This window comes from Hemicordylus capensis, chromosome 4 (genome assembly GCF_027244095.1).
Source record: "Hemicordylus capensis ecotype Gifberg chromosome 4, rHemCap1.1.pri, whole genome shotgun sequence".
NCBI lineage: Eukaryota > Metazoa > Chordata > Lepidosauria > Squamata > Cordylidae > Hemicordylus > Hemicordylus capensis.
In genome coordinates, this window is record NC_069660.1 from 7,435,683 (window position 1) to 7,452,984 (window position 17,302).

At 42.9% G+C, this 17,302-nt stretch overlaps 1 protein-coding gene across 9 annotated transcripts in view; it reads left to right on the forward strand.

The window, feature by feature from the left end:
- The window catches only part of RTEL1 (regulator of telomere elongation helicase 1), a 196,493-nt gene that overhangs the window by 451 nt on the left and 178,740 nt on the right, over window positions 1-17,302 (forward strand). For 8 of the 9 annotated variants that reach the window (XM_053244686.1, XM_053244691.1, XM_053244693.1 and 5 more), the window contains exons 2-6: window positions 3,588-3,725; window positions 9,914-10,112; window positions 10,717-10,810; window positions 11,163-11,244; window positions 14,038-14,098. In XM_053244686.1, coding sequence (XP_053100661.1) covers window positions 3,624-3,725; window positions 9,914-10,112; window positions 10,717-10,810; window positions 11,163-11,244; window positions 14,038-14,098 — 538 coding nt within the window. In that variant the 5' untranslated portion in view covers window positions 3,588-3,623. Of the gene's footprint in view, window positions 1-68; window positions 451-3,587; window positions 3,726-9,913; window positions 10,113-10,716; window positions 10,811-11,162; window positions 11,245-14,037; window positions 14,099-17,302 lie in introns of those variants that run through there. The other variant, XM_053244688.1, reaches the window with a different exon arrangement.

Consider the following 17,302-nt stretch of genomic DNA (forward strand, 5'->3'; position numbering starts at 1 on the left):
GGCACAGTGGCTTTTGTTGTGGGGGAGGATGGGAGTTGTAGTCCAGCAGCGTCTGGGGGACCCACGCTGGGGGACCTGTGGGTTAGACTGATATGGCTTCTTAGCTTTGGGTCTAGGCCTGTAGCCAGCCTCAAAAAAATAAAAATAATAAATGATTTTTTTTTACAGAAGTCAAGGGAGGCAGGTTTTAAAACGTTCAGTGAAAATAGTCAGTGAGGCTGGGGAGGGAAGAGAATTTTTTGGCGTGGCAGTACCACACACCATGCCACCAGCTGGCTACAGGCCTGTTTGGTACCCCAGATATGGTTGGACCACAGTGCTTGTCATCCTCCCCTGTGGCTTGGCAATTCCTCAGTTAGACTGAGGGGGAAGGACAGACACCCCCCTACCCCAGGTCGCTTAGGGAGGTGGTCGTGCCTGGGACTTTTGCACACAGCAGCAGGCTTCTCCGTGAGTTTACTGGGAGGCTTTACTGTGAACTTGAAGTTGTCCCCAAAAACTGATGCAAAGAGTAGATTTAAAAAAAAATCCTGGATATAAATCAGGCTACACTCTTATCACGCAATGAAAAGCCCGAATTGTGTGTGAGCTGCTCCCTAATAACTCACAGACTTTGGAGAAGATCTGGTCGATATGTGAATACAACCTCTTCATTCCCCTTTAATTTTTGTTTTTGTGTGGGTTTTTTTGTTTGTTTGAAATCTCAGGTGCTGTTTATGTTTGTACACTGCCCTGAGCCATGTGGTTTGGGTGGTATATTAAATCTCTTAATAAGTAAATAAATAAATAAAATCCAGAGGAGATGTGAGTTAAAGGGCTTCAAAAACTTCTCATGTGAAAAACTTCCTGGAGCTTGGATTCGAATTAGGACCTTTCTGGCCCCAGTCTGACCCTGTGACACCCTGCTCTCTAGGAATATTTACGTATTAGGAATATTGATATACTAAGTTACTGTCACTGATTTAATGACTCAAGCCAGATGGCTCTTTCCTGCCCCAGAACAGCAACCAGTTATTTATTATTGTTACTGTGGAGCCACCGAATGGCACAGCAGGGAAGTAACTTGCCTAGGGAGCAAGAGGTTGCTGGTTTGAATCCCTGCTGTTATGTTTCCCAGACTATGAGAACACCTATATTGGGCAGCAGTGATACAGGAAGATGTTGAAAGGCATCATCTCATACTATGCAGGAGATGGCAATGGTAAACTCCTCCTATATTCTACCAAGGAAAACAACAAGGCTCTGTGGTTGACAGGAGTCGACACCAACTTGACAGCACTATTTTATTTTACTGTGGATTATATTCCATTTTCAACAAGTTTTTGGACAGATTTACATAACAGAAGAAATGAAAAGATGGTTCTGTGTCCCAAAGAGGCTCATGATCAAATGTTGATAGGGACAAAACTGAATCTGGATGCTGAGACCTGCTTTAAATGTGCACTTTCCCTTGTACCATTCCTTGCTTTGTTCAGCCTGAGTCTCCTCACCTACAGTACAGTGTATGGATGCAAGGGATCTATAGCCCTGACAGATGACATGTTAGTGTGATAATGCACTTGTAGTGGCAGAGGGCCCCTTTTATTTATCAAGCTAAGCCATGTGGAAAGCGACATAGGTATGATTTTGTTACATGCTTGGTGTCATGTTTAAATCTGGCCTTGAAGTCCTTTGGGGCAGAAATATGTATTGAGTGTGGGGTGGTGGGAGGTTGGTGCTATAATCTACTCCGAATCCATGGCATGGGTTAGGAAGTGAAACTAAAAGTAAAAGAGAGAGGCGGAGAGAGAGAGATGTATATATAAAACACACTTGATGATGTTGCATTATAGATGAATGAAATCAAATAGTATATAGAAAGGAGTGAAATATAAAGAAAAACCAGACCTCTTCTCCTCTCTGTGTGACTCTTATAATCCATCTTCTAATCATAATAGTTGGACCTTATGCTTAGAACAGAACATGCATTTAGCAAAAGTTGGCCATGATTGGACAAGTGATTGATAAATCACTTGTCAGTTACTAATCTTTGGTGCAGTTTCTCAAATGGAACAAATTGCAAGTGTATTCTGTCCTACCTTCAGGATTTTGAACCTATTTGTATATACAAAGGACAGGTAGTAACAACATACTGATAGAGGGTAGGATAGCTGTATTTATTTATTTATATGTCTCTGTTCAACTGGCTGTGAAACTTGGACTTTGAAGAAGGCAGATAGGAGAAGGATGGAGGCTTTTGAGATGTGGTGCTGGAGGCGATTGTTGCATATCCCATGGACAGCGAGAATTACAAATAAGGAAGTTTTAGATTGAGTTCAACCAATAATAACGCTAGAAGCTAAGATTACCAAACACAGACTGACACATTTTGGTCATGTCATGTGAGCTGACTCACTTGAAAAGACAATTATGCTGGGAATGATCAGCGGGAGAAGGAGACGGGGACGGCCTTGTACTCGGTGGCTGGATATTATCAAAAATGACACTGGAATGACCATGGCGGACTTAAAGGAAGCTGTCCGAGATAGGATTGCATGGAGTGCAGTGATCCATAGAGTGACCGAGAGTCGGACACAACTGAACGGATAGAGAGAGAGTTCGACAGAAACCGCTCATTGATTTACACAGTAAAATTTTACACCCATTAAAGATCTTCTCTACTGAAAATGTTAGTTTTATGTACTACTTTGTCATGGCTGTGACACTTTATGTTTTATCTCAATTTAGGTTTTTCCTCTCCCAGCAAAATGAACTCCTATGGTAGGCTAGGCTCGTTCAGACAAGTAAAAAAAAGTGGGATCCGTTACTTCTCTAATATCGCTTTATTACCAATTATCAAAAATCAAAGTTAAAACATTGACATGAGGTCAAGGCACATAACATCATTAGGTTTTCAGTTTCACAGGGCAGTAGCCATAACAAAAAGACAGAAATCAAAAGATGTTGAGAAATTCAAAAAGTAAGCTAAAAATTACAAAGCTGTTCTTTTTCAGAGGACTTGCCAAAGAAAAACTCACACAGTTGACTTTTCTGCTCCGATATCTCCAAACTGCTTCAGTGTCTACTCTTGAACTTTCCCTTCTACCATGACACAGTTTCAGGCCTTAGTTAAAGGGTTTTGCTTTCACTTTCCCTTCTCCCAATTCAAAACACAAAGTCAGGCACCAATGATCTAATTGTATTTTTTGGGAGGACATAGGTGAACACCAAGCACAGAGTGCAAAACAACAGGTGCTATTCTCACAAAAACAAGGGTTCACATAGAAACATACAAAAAGGCTATTCTTAGGTTCCCTTTTACCTTCGTTTAGTCATTTGACCCACCAATTCTACCTCAAAAAGGGATGTGTTTCATAACAACTCTATTATTGTCCTTTTTAATATATTCGTTGCCTTGAATGCTTTTAATTGAAAAGATGAGAAATAAATACTTTTTAATACATTAATTAGGGTCAACAGAGCTTTAATTAATTAGCTTTCAACAGAGGGAGGTCTGGAATTTGTTATTGCATTGACTCTTTTAAGATCTTTAGCCTTGTAGGTATTTATCAAAGAGGCCTTTCATACTTAAAGAAGCATACTTTTAGTTTCAGGCTTCAGGATCCTGATATGTCAGATGAAAAATGCCCCAAATAAAACTAAACGGCATCACTGTGGACTTTCCGTTTCAACCCTACAAATGTCAGGAAGAATACATGTCCAAAGTGCTGGAATGCCTGCAAAAGGTAAATATTTTGTGAAATCACTGATGCTAAAGCTCTGGTAGGTATTTTGAACCTATGTTTGTGAAGTCAGACTGCACTGTTTGTGATGGCTTTCAGAAGAGCACTGCAGAACTACCTCATCAATCAGGTTTTTAGTTGAATTTTAAATTTGATTTTAACGTTAATCATCTGTTTTTAACTGTTGAATTTATTGTTTATAGTTGTTTTTAACCAATTGTAAACCACCATAGCCACCTAATGGCGCAGCGGGGAAGTAACTTGCCTAGGGAGCAAGAGGTTGCTGGTCTGAATCCCCGCTGGTATGTTGCAACACCTATATTGGGCAGCAGCAATATAGGAAGATGCTGAAAGGCATGATCTCATACTGTGTGGGAGATGGCAGTGGTAAAACCCCTCCTGTATTCTACCAAAGAGAACCACAGCGCTCTGTGGTCACCAGGAGTTGACACCAACTCAATGGCACAACTTTACTTTAAACCACCATAAGATGCTTGTGTTGGCAGTATATAAATGCACTAAAATAATACTAATAAAGTGTGTGTAAACAGAGGGACGTTTAGGCTGTGTAATGCCAAGGTCTCCCAGAGAACTAAGGATGAGCATTTGGTTTTTCCTAAACATAAACATGTTTCTAATATTGTATTATTCACAATGCAGGATACCAACTCAGTTCTAGGATACAGTTCTTTTATTTCAGTAGAGAGAAATTTAGATCCATTTCTTCAGACCTCAACCAATTGGAGACTGGAATAGGAGTGAGCGGGGTCTTGGGAAATGCTTGTATAGGAATACTTTATGGTAAGAATGGGTCATAGCATCTAACTTTCCCTGCTTGAAAGAGGACTCGCCCTCCTGTCTTGTTCTGGGCATAGCCTCTGGCTAGGCTTTTGAAGCTGTCACATTCGTCCTTCCTGCACTCTACTGGAGCTCTGTGTTCTCTTCTCCTCACTCCTAGCTACCCAGTCTTTCCCTACTCATTAGGAGTCCACCTGCCAAAATGTGTAGAGGGATCCTCATTACAATGTCAAAATGCATTATTTCAAAATCTCCTTTTGGAGTGAAATTTAGTATACATGTTTGTTTACTGCTGGGTCCTAGAGAATGAAATGCTAACTTGATACGATTAATTATTTTGTAACTATCTTTGGGGTGCATGGAGTGGTTGCTTGCCCATCATGGGCAACAACTGTTACTCAGTTAACCCTGAATAAGAGAGAGATTGGATAGGGTGTTTCTGGATTCTCATGTTAAATAACGCTTGCATCTGTAACCATTGTTTTCTGCATAGCTAGTAGGAATGGAACATTATTTTAGGAACATGATTAGGGACATGAAGCATGGCAAACTGGTAACCCCATTAGTTCTCAGCTATTCATTAAGCTCAATGGAAGACCTTGGCCAGTTGCTATAATGATGATAACAATGACCTACCTTTAGGATTGTTGTAAATATTATGATAAATGCTATATTGATAAATGACAGTCGCGCGACTAAAGAAATCTTAGTCAATTAGTCGTATAAGTTTTAGCTGATTGATCAGTTAAATCTGCCTGCATTTGCAAATGAGGGAGAGCCATAGTTCAAAGGCAAAAAGCATACTTTCCCCCCTTTATATATGCACATGTTGCAACTTGCTGCAGCCATCTTATGAGAGACGTTGTCTCTTCACTCTCATAAAGGAAGAAATATCTCCTTAGATGGGGATTGCCATCTGGAGTTTTAGAAATACTTATGCTAAATATCATTATAAAAACTAAAATATCCTGCCCTGTTAGTCAGGGCCATATTTTTAGTTGCTCATAATGTTTGTTGAGAGTTGTGCCAAGAGGCGCTCTGCAGCAGCATCAGGGTCCAGCTGCCCTAGTTGGCTGAGGAAATGGCTGGGCTGGAAATAATGCAACGCTGTGTAGTGAGAGTGGTGGCTGCTCGGCACCAGACAGATCACAAGTTGCAGAGGCCAAATGGAGGCAGGCTAGAGGACTGACAAGGCTTGTTGCTAGAGCACCCCACTGAACACAGTTGCCCCAAGCCAGAAGAGCTTCCCTTTAGTGGCACCCTCAAGCCATGATTGGGAGGCAGCCACAGCCTCAGTATGTGGGAGTATACAAAGGCATACAGATTCATGGCGAGGTTGCCCCAAGACTGCAACCCGCCCCTCCACTTCTCTAGGAATAGCAATCATTATTCAGCCTCAGATGTGAGCCAAAGATGAGATTCATACCTTCCTTGTGCTAGGAAAATGGATTTGTGACAGCAGTATGGATTATTGTCAGGTGCCTCTCAGCCCATCTATATCTGTCTGTGGTGTGTTTTTAATTCGACCATCTAAATGTAGCAGCCCTAATAAAGTGTTGTATTCTGTGTAACTTGAAAGTTTGCATAAACTATCTTAAATTAAAATTAACATTTAAGATATCAACTTACATCTCTTGAATTTCAAAGATATTTTTGTACTATGTGGAACAGATGCATCTCGAACATATGAAACGTGCTTAACACTTCCTGAAAAGAGTCTATTTTGCAAAATCCGTCTCTTGTCAGCGCCAGACACATTCGCATTAGATATGTTTGTAGAGAGGTGAGTAGGTGGGTTTTCTCTCCTACTCTTCTAGATGTGGGAGAAGGTAAAAGAAGCAAATAAGTGGTCCTTATGTTCATCCAATCTGTTCTTAAATTTTAAGAATTGATATAATGCATTTTATTGTCTGCTTGGCACTTTTGTAATCAAATCCCTCAGGAAACATTGTGCTCAGATTCTATTTTGGAAATTGTTATTATAACTGTCCTACGCAGGAGGTCCTAACATCTCTAGTGGAAGCAAGGGGACAGCTTGGCCTTGCTGCTGCTGTGGTAATAGGTACTTATATGGGCCTCCTGGACATCACACTTATTTTAAATCTTTTTAAGTTTAGTTAATCAACAACTTTTTGTCTATGAGATATTTGCGTACTAGGGCTATCAACTGATTAAAATAGGCCCCTTTTTGAGGAAAGAGGGCAATTTCTTTAAATTCAAACTCTTTCACATGATTAGACTGGAAGGAAAAGCCATCTTTAGTTTTCTAAATTTTGCACAAAAAGGATGGAGCCAATGCAGTAACAAACCCCAGGTCTCCCTTTGTTGAAGAGCTGTTCAGGTTAATGACCCCAATTAATTTATTAAAATGTATTTATTTTTCACCTTTCCAACTAGAAGTGCTCAAGTCAGCGAACAAGGTATAAAGAGATCAATAATAAAGTAGCAATACAAAGCAGTTTAAAAACAAATGATGCTTTACAAAAACTAACATATAGCCCTCCGACTAGTAGCCGTTGATAGATCTCTCCTCCATGAAGTTATCCAAACTCCTCTTAAAGCCTTCCAGGTTGTTGGCTGTCACCACATCTTGTGGCAGAGAATTCCACAAGTTAATGATGTGTTGTATGAAAAAGAACTTCTGTTTGTTGGTCCTAAATTCCGTGGCAATCAATTTCATGGGGTGACCCTTGGTTCTAGTGTTATGTGAGAGGGAGAAGAATTTCTCTCTATCCACTTTCTCCACACCATGCCTGATTTTATAGACCTCTATCATGTCTCCCCGCAGTCATCTTTTTTTCTAAACTAAAAAGCCCCAGGTGTTTTAGTCTTATAAGGAAGGTGCTCTAGGCTTCCTCAAAGAAGCCTAGGCACAGCCACAGAGAAGGCACTATCAGTTCATAGGAACATAGGAAGCTGCCATATACTGAGTCAGACCCTTGGTCTATCTAGCTCAGTATTGTCTTCACAGACTGGCAGCGGCTTCTCCAAGGTTACAGGCAGGAATCTCTCTCAGCCCTGTCTTGGAGATGCTGCTAGGGAGGGAACTTGGAACCTTCTGCTCTTCCCAGAGCGGCTTCATCCCCTGAGGGGAATATCTTACAGTGCTCACACTTCTAGTCTCCCTTTCATATGCAACCAGGGCAGACCCTGCTTAGCTAAGGGGACAAGTCATGCTTACTACCACAAGACCAGCTCTCCTCCCTTAGACCAGCTCTCCTCCCTTGATGATGCTTTTAAACCAGATGATGCTTTTAAACCAGGGCTGCCGAATTTCGGCCCTCCTGCAGATGTTGGCCTACAACTCCCATAATTCCTGGCTATTGGCCACTCTGGCTGGGGATTATGGGAGTTGTAGTCCCCAAACAGCTGGTGGTGGGGAGGAGCTAAGTTGAGCAGGCCTGCTTTAAACAGAGAGAGAATAGAAATAGAGACCTGTGTAGTTGTGGCAAAAAAGGAGTTGGAAGATATTTCTAGAATAGTCTAGTTTAACACCCTGCTATAAGTAATGTTGACCTAAAATGGCTGCAACAAATGCTCAGCCAAATGGCTTAGGTGAACAAAACTATGCTAAAAACAGAGAACATTAAGGTAGGCAGCTCAACTCTATCTTGTTGCTCAGATAGGATGTGTGCAGAGACGTAGGGCTGAAAATCTTGCATGGAAAAAATTCTCATTTATTTTTCTGTGGAAATTTTTCCATTCTAAAAGTTCATTTCATAAAATACATTAGTAGCAGTGAATAGATGCTAATGCAATGTGAGCATAGATGGCAATGTGATAGGAGACAATTTCAAAGTTGTAATTAATGATTTTTGAGTTAGTTATTATCCTAGGAAATCTATGAGAGAATAGGTATATGTAGAGGGCTTACAGTCTTGAAGAAGAAGAAGAAGAAACCTAAGCTAGACACCAGTAACAACCAGTGAAAGGATGCTCTTCTGGGATTAGATAGGGACAGTTGCTCTCCCACTGCTACTTTGACAGTAAGAGACTCACCACTCTAAAAGGTGCCTCTCTGCTCAGTTAGCAAGGGTAAGATTGTGGGGTTGTGTTACTAAATATATAGGTAAAATAACATGCCAAATTGGATCATAATAAGAACATAAGAACAGCCCTGCTGGATCAGGCCCATGTTCCATCTAGTCCAGCATCCTGTTTCGCACAGTGGCCCACCAGATGCCGCTGGAAGCCACAAGCAGGAGTTGAGGGCATTCCCTCTCTCCTGCTGTTACTCCCTTGCAACTGGTACTCAGAGACATCCTGCCTTAATATATCTAGGATGTCAGGAAAACTTGCACAATAAAATGTTACTGGGAAAAATGTTTATGCAAATAAGGCGGGGGAATTGCATGAGAAAGTTTTCTGGAAAAGTTCCGTAAATGCTTCCAGAAAATTTTACGATTCAAATATTTGAGTCATGAAATCATGTTGCTTCTTGAATCGTAGCTTCTAGAGAAGCTCAGGTGTCTAGCTGTAACACCTTCCATTTTTTGTTTCTCTCCTTAGTCCCTGGATGCTCAGTGTCACTGACCCACCAGGCCTGGTCCAATTGAACAGGAAAGGTCAGGTTGAGACCAATGCTGTGCTCAGCTAGTACTGTATAGAGATCAGGAGTTGCTCCCAGGCATTGTCCCAGGAATCCAGAAAGCTCCCAGGCTTTGTCTCAGGAATCCACTCAGAAGAACTGGATGTTGCTTCAGCAGCAGCTTACTCAGACTAATGGTTCTGAGCCCAGACTTCTGCAGCAGGCTCCTCCCCTGTCCTCCAGGAGCTGCTGAGGCTTAAAGAGGCAGAAATCTGTTCTGTAGACTGCTATGTCTGTGGGGTGTCTCTTCTGGAGGAGGTTGAGGCTTGAGGGACGACAGAGTCAAAGGTGCATGCTCTGGGCATAGCTCAGGTGGTGGCTTCAAGGGGTTTAGGGACCACTCTGCTGCCTCATCCCCAGAACTCTCCACATCTGCCCTGGGCATTGGTGCCTGCAAAGTTGGGTTCATGACACCTGGGCCTTCCCAGTAGACAGGCATTTCCCCAACACTTGACAGACATGTTTGTTTCTGTGTGCTGGTGTGAGCTGGTTTGTTTCTGGTGATGTGGGTGGCTAAGATACTGAGCTGCACATCAGGGCTGTTGTGCTTCAGACCTTGCCTCTGCCTGAAATTGATATGTGGCCATGGGCACTTATCAGCTCAGCTGCAGTATGGGGATAATAATGCTTACTGACCTTATATATACTACCGTTGAAAGGATTATATAATGCATGTGAAATTCTTTGCCTGATCCAAGTGTAATGCAGATGTGAAATATTATTTTGTAGGAAAATATTTCAACCAGCTTGCATTTAGGTGAATTTCCAGATATTTATATTTTTTCCTTTTTCATCATACTTCAAGCAAGTGAATGGGATTTTGGAGAGCCCCACAGGCACGGGGAAGACACTGTGCCTCCTGTGTTCGACCCTGGCTTGGCAAGAATGCTTCAAAGATGCCATCTCTGCACAGAAGATTGCCCAGCGCCTGAAAGGTGCAGAACTCTTCCCTGACCGACCAGTGTCATCTTGGGGTAATGCTGCTACACTTGCTGATGTCCCTGGTAAGCACTGTGGTTTGTGTTTCCACAATCAATTTTATATTAATTTGAGAGCTGCAAGGAGGTGTTACCAAGGTTCTCAGTGCGGTGCCTGAGGCACAGGAGGAAAGGGTCTAGCAGGTTGGTGGGTATTGGAGTTATCCACCCTTATGCAGCACCAAAACCTTGCCGGAGATCATTTAGGGAGTGTGGAAGGCAGAAGAAAATGTTGCTGAGTGTTGTGATAAATTCCTTTTTCTTGGTCAAATAAAAGACAAGAGTGGAAAACTGGGAACCCTGGTTTACATTTTGATCATTTTGGGGCCTGTCTTTGCGAACAAATTTCTAAGAGTGTAAACCAGGACCTCAGCTTTCACTGCCATTTGCAAATGCTTGCGTACAGATATTTCACAGAAAGCCCTTTTGCTCAAGGCAGTTAAAATATGCACTCTTCTTGCTCCCTATAGGCGAGTGCTTGAGTTGTAATTTCCTCCTCTGCCTCCACAGGCTGAGTTGTTACCATAGCACCAGCAAGGGAAAAGCAGACTGATGATATATTTAGCACTAAACAAGAACTAATTTCCCCGCCTCTGCTCCCCCACCCCTTCTCTTCTTCTTCACTTGACAGCTTATTACACGGATGTTCCTAAAATAATTTACGCCTCTAGAACTCATTCTCAGCTCACTCAGGTCATCAGTGAATTAAAGAACACAGTTTACAGGTAAACAAAATTAAAGGATTTGCTGTTCACTCGCAGTGTGAAATAACTTGGGATAAATAAGTGTCTGACCCTTTTAATGGTGTCCCTCTTTGTAGCAAACTTTTGAAAGTGCTGATTATAAGCTACTGCTGACCTACTCTGCAGCCAAAGAAGTGCTCCCTCAAGCCTGAGGGAATATTGCTTTCACAAAGGATAAATGCCCTCTAATGCTGAAAAGCTTTGTCAAAGTGCCAACCCTGTTGTTTCTTGTGCTGCTCCCTTTATTTGAAATACTTGCCATAATGTATATCTGCCGTATCATTTTCTTGATATGTCTGGGTATATGTGTGAACTTTCTTCCCTGTTTAATCAGGCCGAAAGTATGTGTACTAGGTTCCAGGGAGCAGCTTTGCATCCACCCTGAAGTTAAAAAGCAGGAAAGTAACCATCTGCAGGTAAGCATACACAAGCAAAATAGCATTGGCCCAAGGCCAGCAAGTGAACTTTATGGCTGAGTGGGAATTTGAACATGGGTCTCCCTGGCCCAGGGTTCTTCACTGCAAGGTCTCTGAGCCAGTGGTGGCTCCCATCAGTCCTAACTCCAGCTCCCTAATTGTTTTTTTAGGTCTGTGTGACTGAAACCAAATTCTGCACACAGGTGACCATTCCCAGTGCAGGGCTGCACTTTGCTCGATGCCAGTGGGGCTCCTTTAAGGGAAACGGAGTCCTCTCAAGCCTCAGCATCATTTTGGAGGGCACACATAGAGGGCTGGGAAATGTAGTCCTTTCTCATAAGGCTCTCTGGGGAAGGTGCTGGAAAGGCCTGCCAGTAGGGATGTGCACCAACTGGTTCAGCAGTCCTTTTCTGGACCACCAAACCAGCTTGGAGGTTCGGCTGGAGTGGCAGCGGGGTGGTGGTGTTTAGCTCCCTCCCCCCGCCGCATTTCCCCACCAGTCCTGTGCTCAAAATTGGTGCATACCCTCTTGCTGCCCTGTTCTGCGCCGGACTGGAAATGGCCAGTGCGCGTGCACACGTCACACACGTGCACTGGTCACTGGTCTGACGCTGACTGGGGCGGCAAGAGGGTATGCTGTCGCTGTGCGCAGTGATTTTGAGCACATCGCCGGTGGGGAAAATATGGTGGGGGGTGGGGGAAGCACCCTCTCTGCTCCTTAAAGGTAACCCCACGCCAAAACTGGCCATCTGCTGTTTTGTGCACATCTCTACCTTCTAGGATAGTGCTGGGGCTTGAGGGTGCTCAGTTTCTCTTAAAGGATACCCCCATACACATTGGGACTAGGGATGTGCACGGAACCACGGAGGCGTGGTCCGGCACTGGGGCGAGTGTCGCTTTAAGGGCGGGGGGGGTAGTACTTACCCCTCCCACCGCTCTTCTCCCTCCAGCGCTTGACTTTAAGGTAACGTTTTTGGGGTGGCAGGGTTCCTCCCTGCCGCCCCTGCCCCCATCGTTGGCTGCAAAGCTCCAGAGCAAGTAGAATCTGGTGCCATGCTGGTGTCGCGACGGGCGCATGCGTGGCACCAGCTTCTACTTGCTCTGGAGCTTTGCAGCCAACGATGGGGACAGGGGAGGCAGGGAGGAACCCTGCTGCCCCAAAAATGTTACCTTAAAGTCGAGTGCTGGAGGGGGAAGAGCGTTGGGAGGGGTAAGTACTACCCCCCTGCCCTTAAAGTGACACTCCCCCCTGCTGGACCGGCCGAATTCCGGACCAGTCCAGAGGCCTTTTGCCGGGCACACCACTAATTGGGACTGGGAAAATTGGAGGTTAGTGCAGTGGGAAATGGTTCTCACAATAAGGTTGGTGTGTGTGTTTTGGCAAAAGTGGCATCTGCTTGAAAAATTCTGAAGTTCACGTGGTGCTGGCTCTAATATAGATGGTTAAAGTGGGGGTGGGGAGGGGAAGGGAGGAGTGTGTGTTGTAGAAGGAGCCCGTGGTTTCTTTTTTGTCAGATAAATGTTTCTTCTCTTTGTAAGGAGGATAGCAGGAAGCTGCTTCTGGCCGACTGATGCTAGATATAAAGTAGAGGCAGGAGCTCATTCAGGAATAAATGGCAGCCTTTCTTATGGAGGAGGCCAGTTGTGCCACATCCCTTGTGGTCTCTGAATTATAACATGGCCCCTGCTGTTCCCTCGGGATGGATGTCCCCACCCCCAATGACCAGTATTCAGCAAAGATCTTATTGACATGGCCAGGTAGCAGCACTACTTGGTCTGATATGTACTTGACATTTTTGTCAGATCTGACAAAGTTGACAGCTGTATACATTGCCATTAACACACATGGTACTCTTTAGAGTTAAAAAAGTAAGTAGAAAGTCCCTTCCCCATGGAACTTGCAATCTAAAGTCTGGGAGTACTCCTGGATCCACACCTCTCCTTGGTTTCCCAGGTTGAGAAGGCCTGGAGTGCTTTCTATCAGCTTCAGCTGATATGCTATCTGCGCCTGTTTCTTGAGATCAGTGACCTCAAAACAGTGGTACATTTGTTGGTAACCTCCAGACTTGACTTCTGCAATGCGCTCTATGTGGGACTGCCTTTGTACGTAGTCCGGAAACTTCAGTTGGTTCAGAATGTGGCAGCCAGGTTGGTCTCTGGGTCATCTTGGAGAGACCACATTACTCCTTTGCTGATGGAGCTACACTGGCTTCTTCCGATAGGTTTCCAGGCAAAATACAAAGTGGTAGTTATAACTTATAAAGCCCTAAACGGCTTAGGTCCTGGGTATTTAAGAGAGCGTCTTCTTCGCTACGAACCCCACTGCCCATTGAGGTCGTCTGAGGAGGTCCATCTCCTCAGACAACCTCCTCTGGTAACTGGTAACTGTAGCTACCGCCAACTCGTTTGGTGGTCACACAGAGACGAGCCTTCTCGGTCGCTGTCCCAAGATTGTGGAATTCGCTCCCTGCTGAGTTACGTTCCTCTCCATCTCTGGCTATTTTTAAAAAAACGTTTGAAAACCCTTTTTTTAAACCCGAGCTTTCTCAGGTTTTTAATTTAAAAAAAATACTGTTTGTTTAATTTTATGGTTTTTAAATTATTGTATTATTTTAACTTTTATATTTGTTTTAATTGTTGTTGGCCACCCAGAGACACAAGTTTGGGCGGGGTATAAATTTGATAGATAGATAAAGTCTGACAATGGGAGTCAAGGGAAATACAAGATGAATGTGAGCAAGCACTTTGGTGTCATTTGTTATGCACTGAGCTGGACTTTACATTGTCTTGCAGATCCACATGTGCCGCATGAAAGTAGCAACTCGCGCGTGTCATTTCTATAACAACGTGGAAGGTATGGTCAAATATCTGTGAAAGTCGTTCTCATTTGGGGTGTCTGCTGATTGAAGTTAGGCTGATGCAAGCTCTGCCTTATATTGGCCACTGTTTCTCTGAGATAAGGCCCACCTTTCCAGCCACAACAGTGATGGTTTGAGTGACATGTAAATGTTGCAAGCAAGGTTAAATTATACAACCCAATGGCCTGTACGTTTGCTAGTGGGTCACTGCTTCCAGAAAAGTTCCCAGAAACTGAGTTCTCAAAATGTTGGGTATAAAAATGAGTCAGATTTGACCACAGCAGAGACTGATATGAGCAGACTTTATTTGCATATCAACTTGGTTCCATTCAGAACATCAACTGTATCCTATCCAGAACATGTTCATTTCCCCCCTCCATATAGGTAAGGCTGGGGGCATGGAAAAGGCATTACTAGAAATAGTAGTAGCAAGATGTCTGCTTTTATTTATTTAATAATTAATACCCTCCTTTTCCAAGCTCAGATAAGCTGCAGTCTAGGGTGAACCTCAAAGCTGGGAAGACTGAGAGTATCAGACAGGCTGAGATTCAACCATAGTCAACAAGTGGTGGTTATGGCCCTAATAATGATTGATCTGCAGTCACCACTGGCTTTCTTTTGTGATCACACACATGAATAAACTGATTTCTGTTCCAGGTTCCAAAAACTATTTGGCATATGCAAGTGGGGCTGCAAAAAGTGCCTGTTTACATTATTCTGCAGATCTGCCTTTCCTTCCTTCATAGTTTCCCTAGCTCCTCTACTGATAATGTTTATATGTTCATGTATCTTTCCTGCTGTCACCATGTCCTTTTCTCCCTGAAAAAAATCCTAGTTAGGCAAAAATAGAAATGTCGGGTTCAGAATTAAGGGTGAAAAACTCACAGATTTATGCAGAAAGAGCACACTTGTGTATGTTTTACTTTGTGAGCAGAACCCCATGGCACAGCACTTTATATATTTTGCCTTTTATTGCACCTTGCTGAAAACCCACTCCAGGTGTCTTACAAATTCTAAAAATCATGTGAAGTATTTGCAGTAGTAACTTTAGAGTATAAAGAAGTTAATGAAGCCAGTCAGTTGGTTGTAGTCCAAAAAGAGAGCTTTTCATTTCTTCCTTCAGGCAAGGAAGCTCAAGCAGATCTCTCTTGTGTGTTGGGGCCTTGACTAAAAAGTCCTGCTCCATGCCACAAGAACTAGTGCTAGTCCACAAGAATTCAGGTATAAGGGCAAATGCAAAATAAATTAAAATACAGTACCTAAAGCAAGACCTCTCCCATGTGATATAGCTTTAATAGAGGATTTTGAGACAAAAAAGTAGGGGAGAATGGGGGAGAATTCTAAGACTTCAGCAAGGTAGCTAAACAGCATCAGCCCTAAAGGTCTTTGAAGTTTTCATCCTATGATAACATTCTGCTTCTAATAAACAGATTTAGATTTAGTATGGGTGGGGTTCACAAGACTGCTGTCTGGTCTGGAAGTGGGTAAAATGTCAGGAGGCAAGAATGCGTGCTTCCAGCAGATGTGACATCTCAACCCACTCAAATCTGGTTCCCATCCTGGATTCTTAGCATTCTCATCCCAACTTCAAACGTAGGTGTCAAGTTGGGTGGAGAATGGATGAATCTGGGGAATCTGGTGCGAGAACTGGACTTGGATGGATTCAGACATCGTGTCAATCAGAAGCGCACACCCTCGCCTCCCAACACTTCCCCCACTTCCAGACTGGATGGTGGTCATGTGAACCCACCCTAAATAAGTTTCTTGGGAAAGGGTTCCTGTGTTTATAAGGTTGAGATTGAGGCGTATAGCTCTAAGCAGCTGGTTTTAGAAAGTTCCTTCTTATTACACTCTGTAGTCTCTGCTATACTTTTCTTCATATATAGTAAGTTTCATACACTCAGAGGCATAAAGCCAAGAGAAATAAAAGGCTGCCTTCTTGTGTGAGAAGCAACATGGGGTCTAGATTTTGGGCAACAGAGAGGATAAAATATTAATAAATTCAGTTTACCAATAAATTCAGTTTAGTGCTAAATTGCCTATATATATAAATAAAGATGATACCAACAGCTAATGTAGCTTGCAAACTGTGTCATCTGCATGCATTATGGTATCTTATGAAAAACATAATTAAGAGCTAAATCAACAGATGTTCACATTTTCTTGGAAACTTTCCTGGTATGTGAGAGCAGCAGGTCCTGGGTTCATATAATCATATACAGTTAAAGATAGAGGGAACAATTTATTAAATTCTGTTGCTTCACAGCTTCCATTAATTTTTAAATGAGACGTATGCAGAAATGAGCAGAGGTTGCCTAGCAGTAGTGCTGGATGGTTGCATCCAGAACAAAATCCTTACGGATGCATATAGAATTGCATAATTTGGATAGTGGGGTCATTGTGGAAACATACTTGCCGCATTTTGTTGATTGATTAAGCTCAGGGGAAATTGTTTTACCAGTTTGTAGCAGAAGCTGACTCTTCACTGCAGTAATTGGCTGGTATCTTGTGATGTCATGAATTCATACACTCCAGCAGTTTTTTCTAACTTATATATTTTTATAAAATGAAGCTGTTTGGGCCTCACTGACTGACTGACTGACATGCAACTCCCAGACCAAACAATAAAGAAACATGCCATTTTCGCAGGTAGGTTCTAGACCTTGCCCAGAGCACCAAACAAAGCAAACAAGTCCCAAACCCCAGAAAATATAATTACTTTCCTGGAAAACCCTGAAAAATGCTACCATTGGAAAGCATTTTAGAGGGTTTTTGGTAGTCTGGGTGAAGCCTGGAATCTATCTGTGAAAACATCTTTATATATTTTGTGGTTTGGTCTGGGAATTTCTTGTGAGTGAGTCAGTGAAAGTTTTAGATTGCAAGCATCTTATCTTTTCTCACTGTGACTCTAGACTTTTCCTAGCTCTGTGAGGTCTCATGCCCCATGCTTTCCAGTAGTAGTTTCCCCGGATTTTCTGAGAAAGTAATGATTTTTTCCCCCTGGGGTTTTGGATTTTTTTGGTAGTCTGGGCAAGGCCTGCAACCTGAGAAAATGGCATGTTTCTATCTTGCATTGTTTGGTCTTGGAGTTTCATGTGAGTGAGTGAGTCCCTAGCAACTTTATATTATAATGTGAGATATATATATGAAATGAGAGAGAGACTGACACTGACTATTTTTAAACTGAGGCCAGAGCTTTA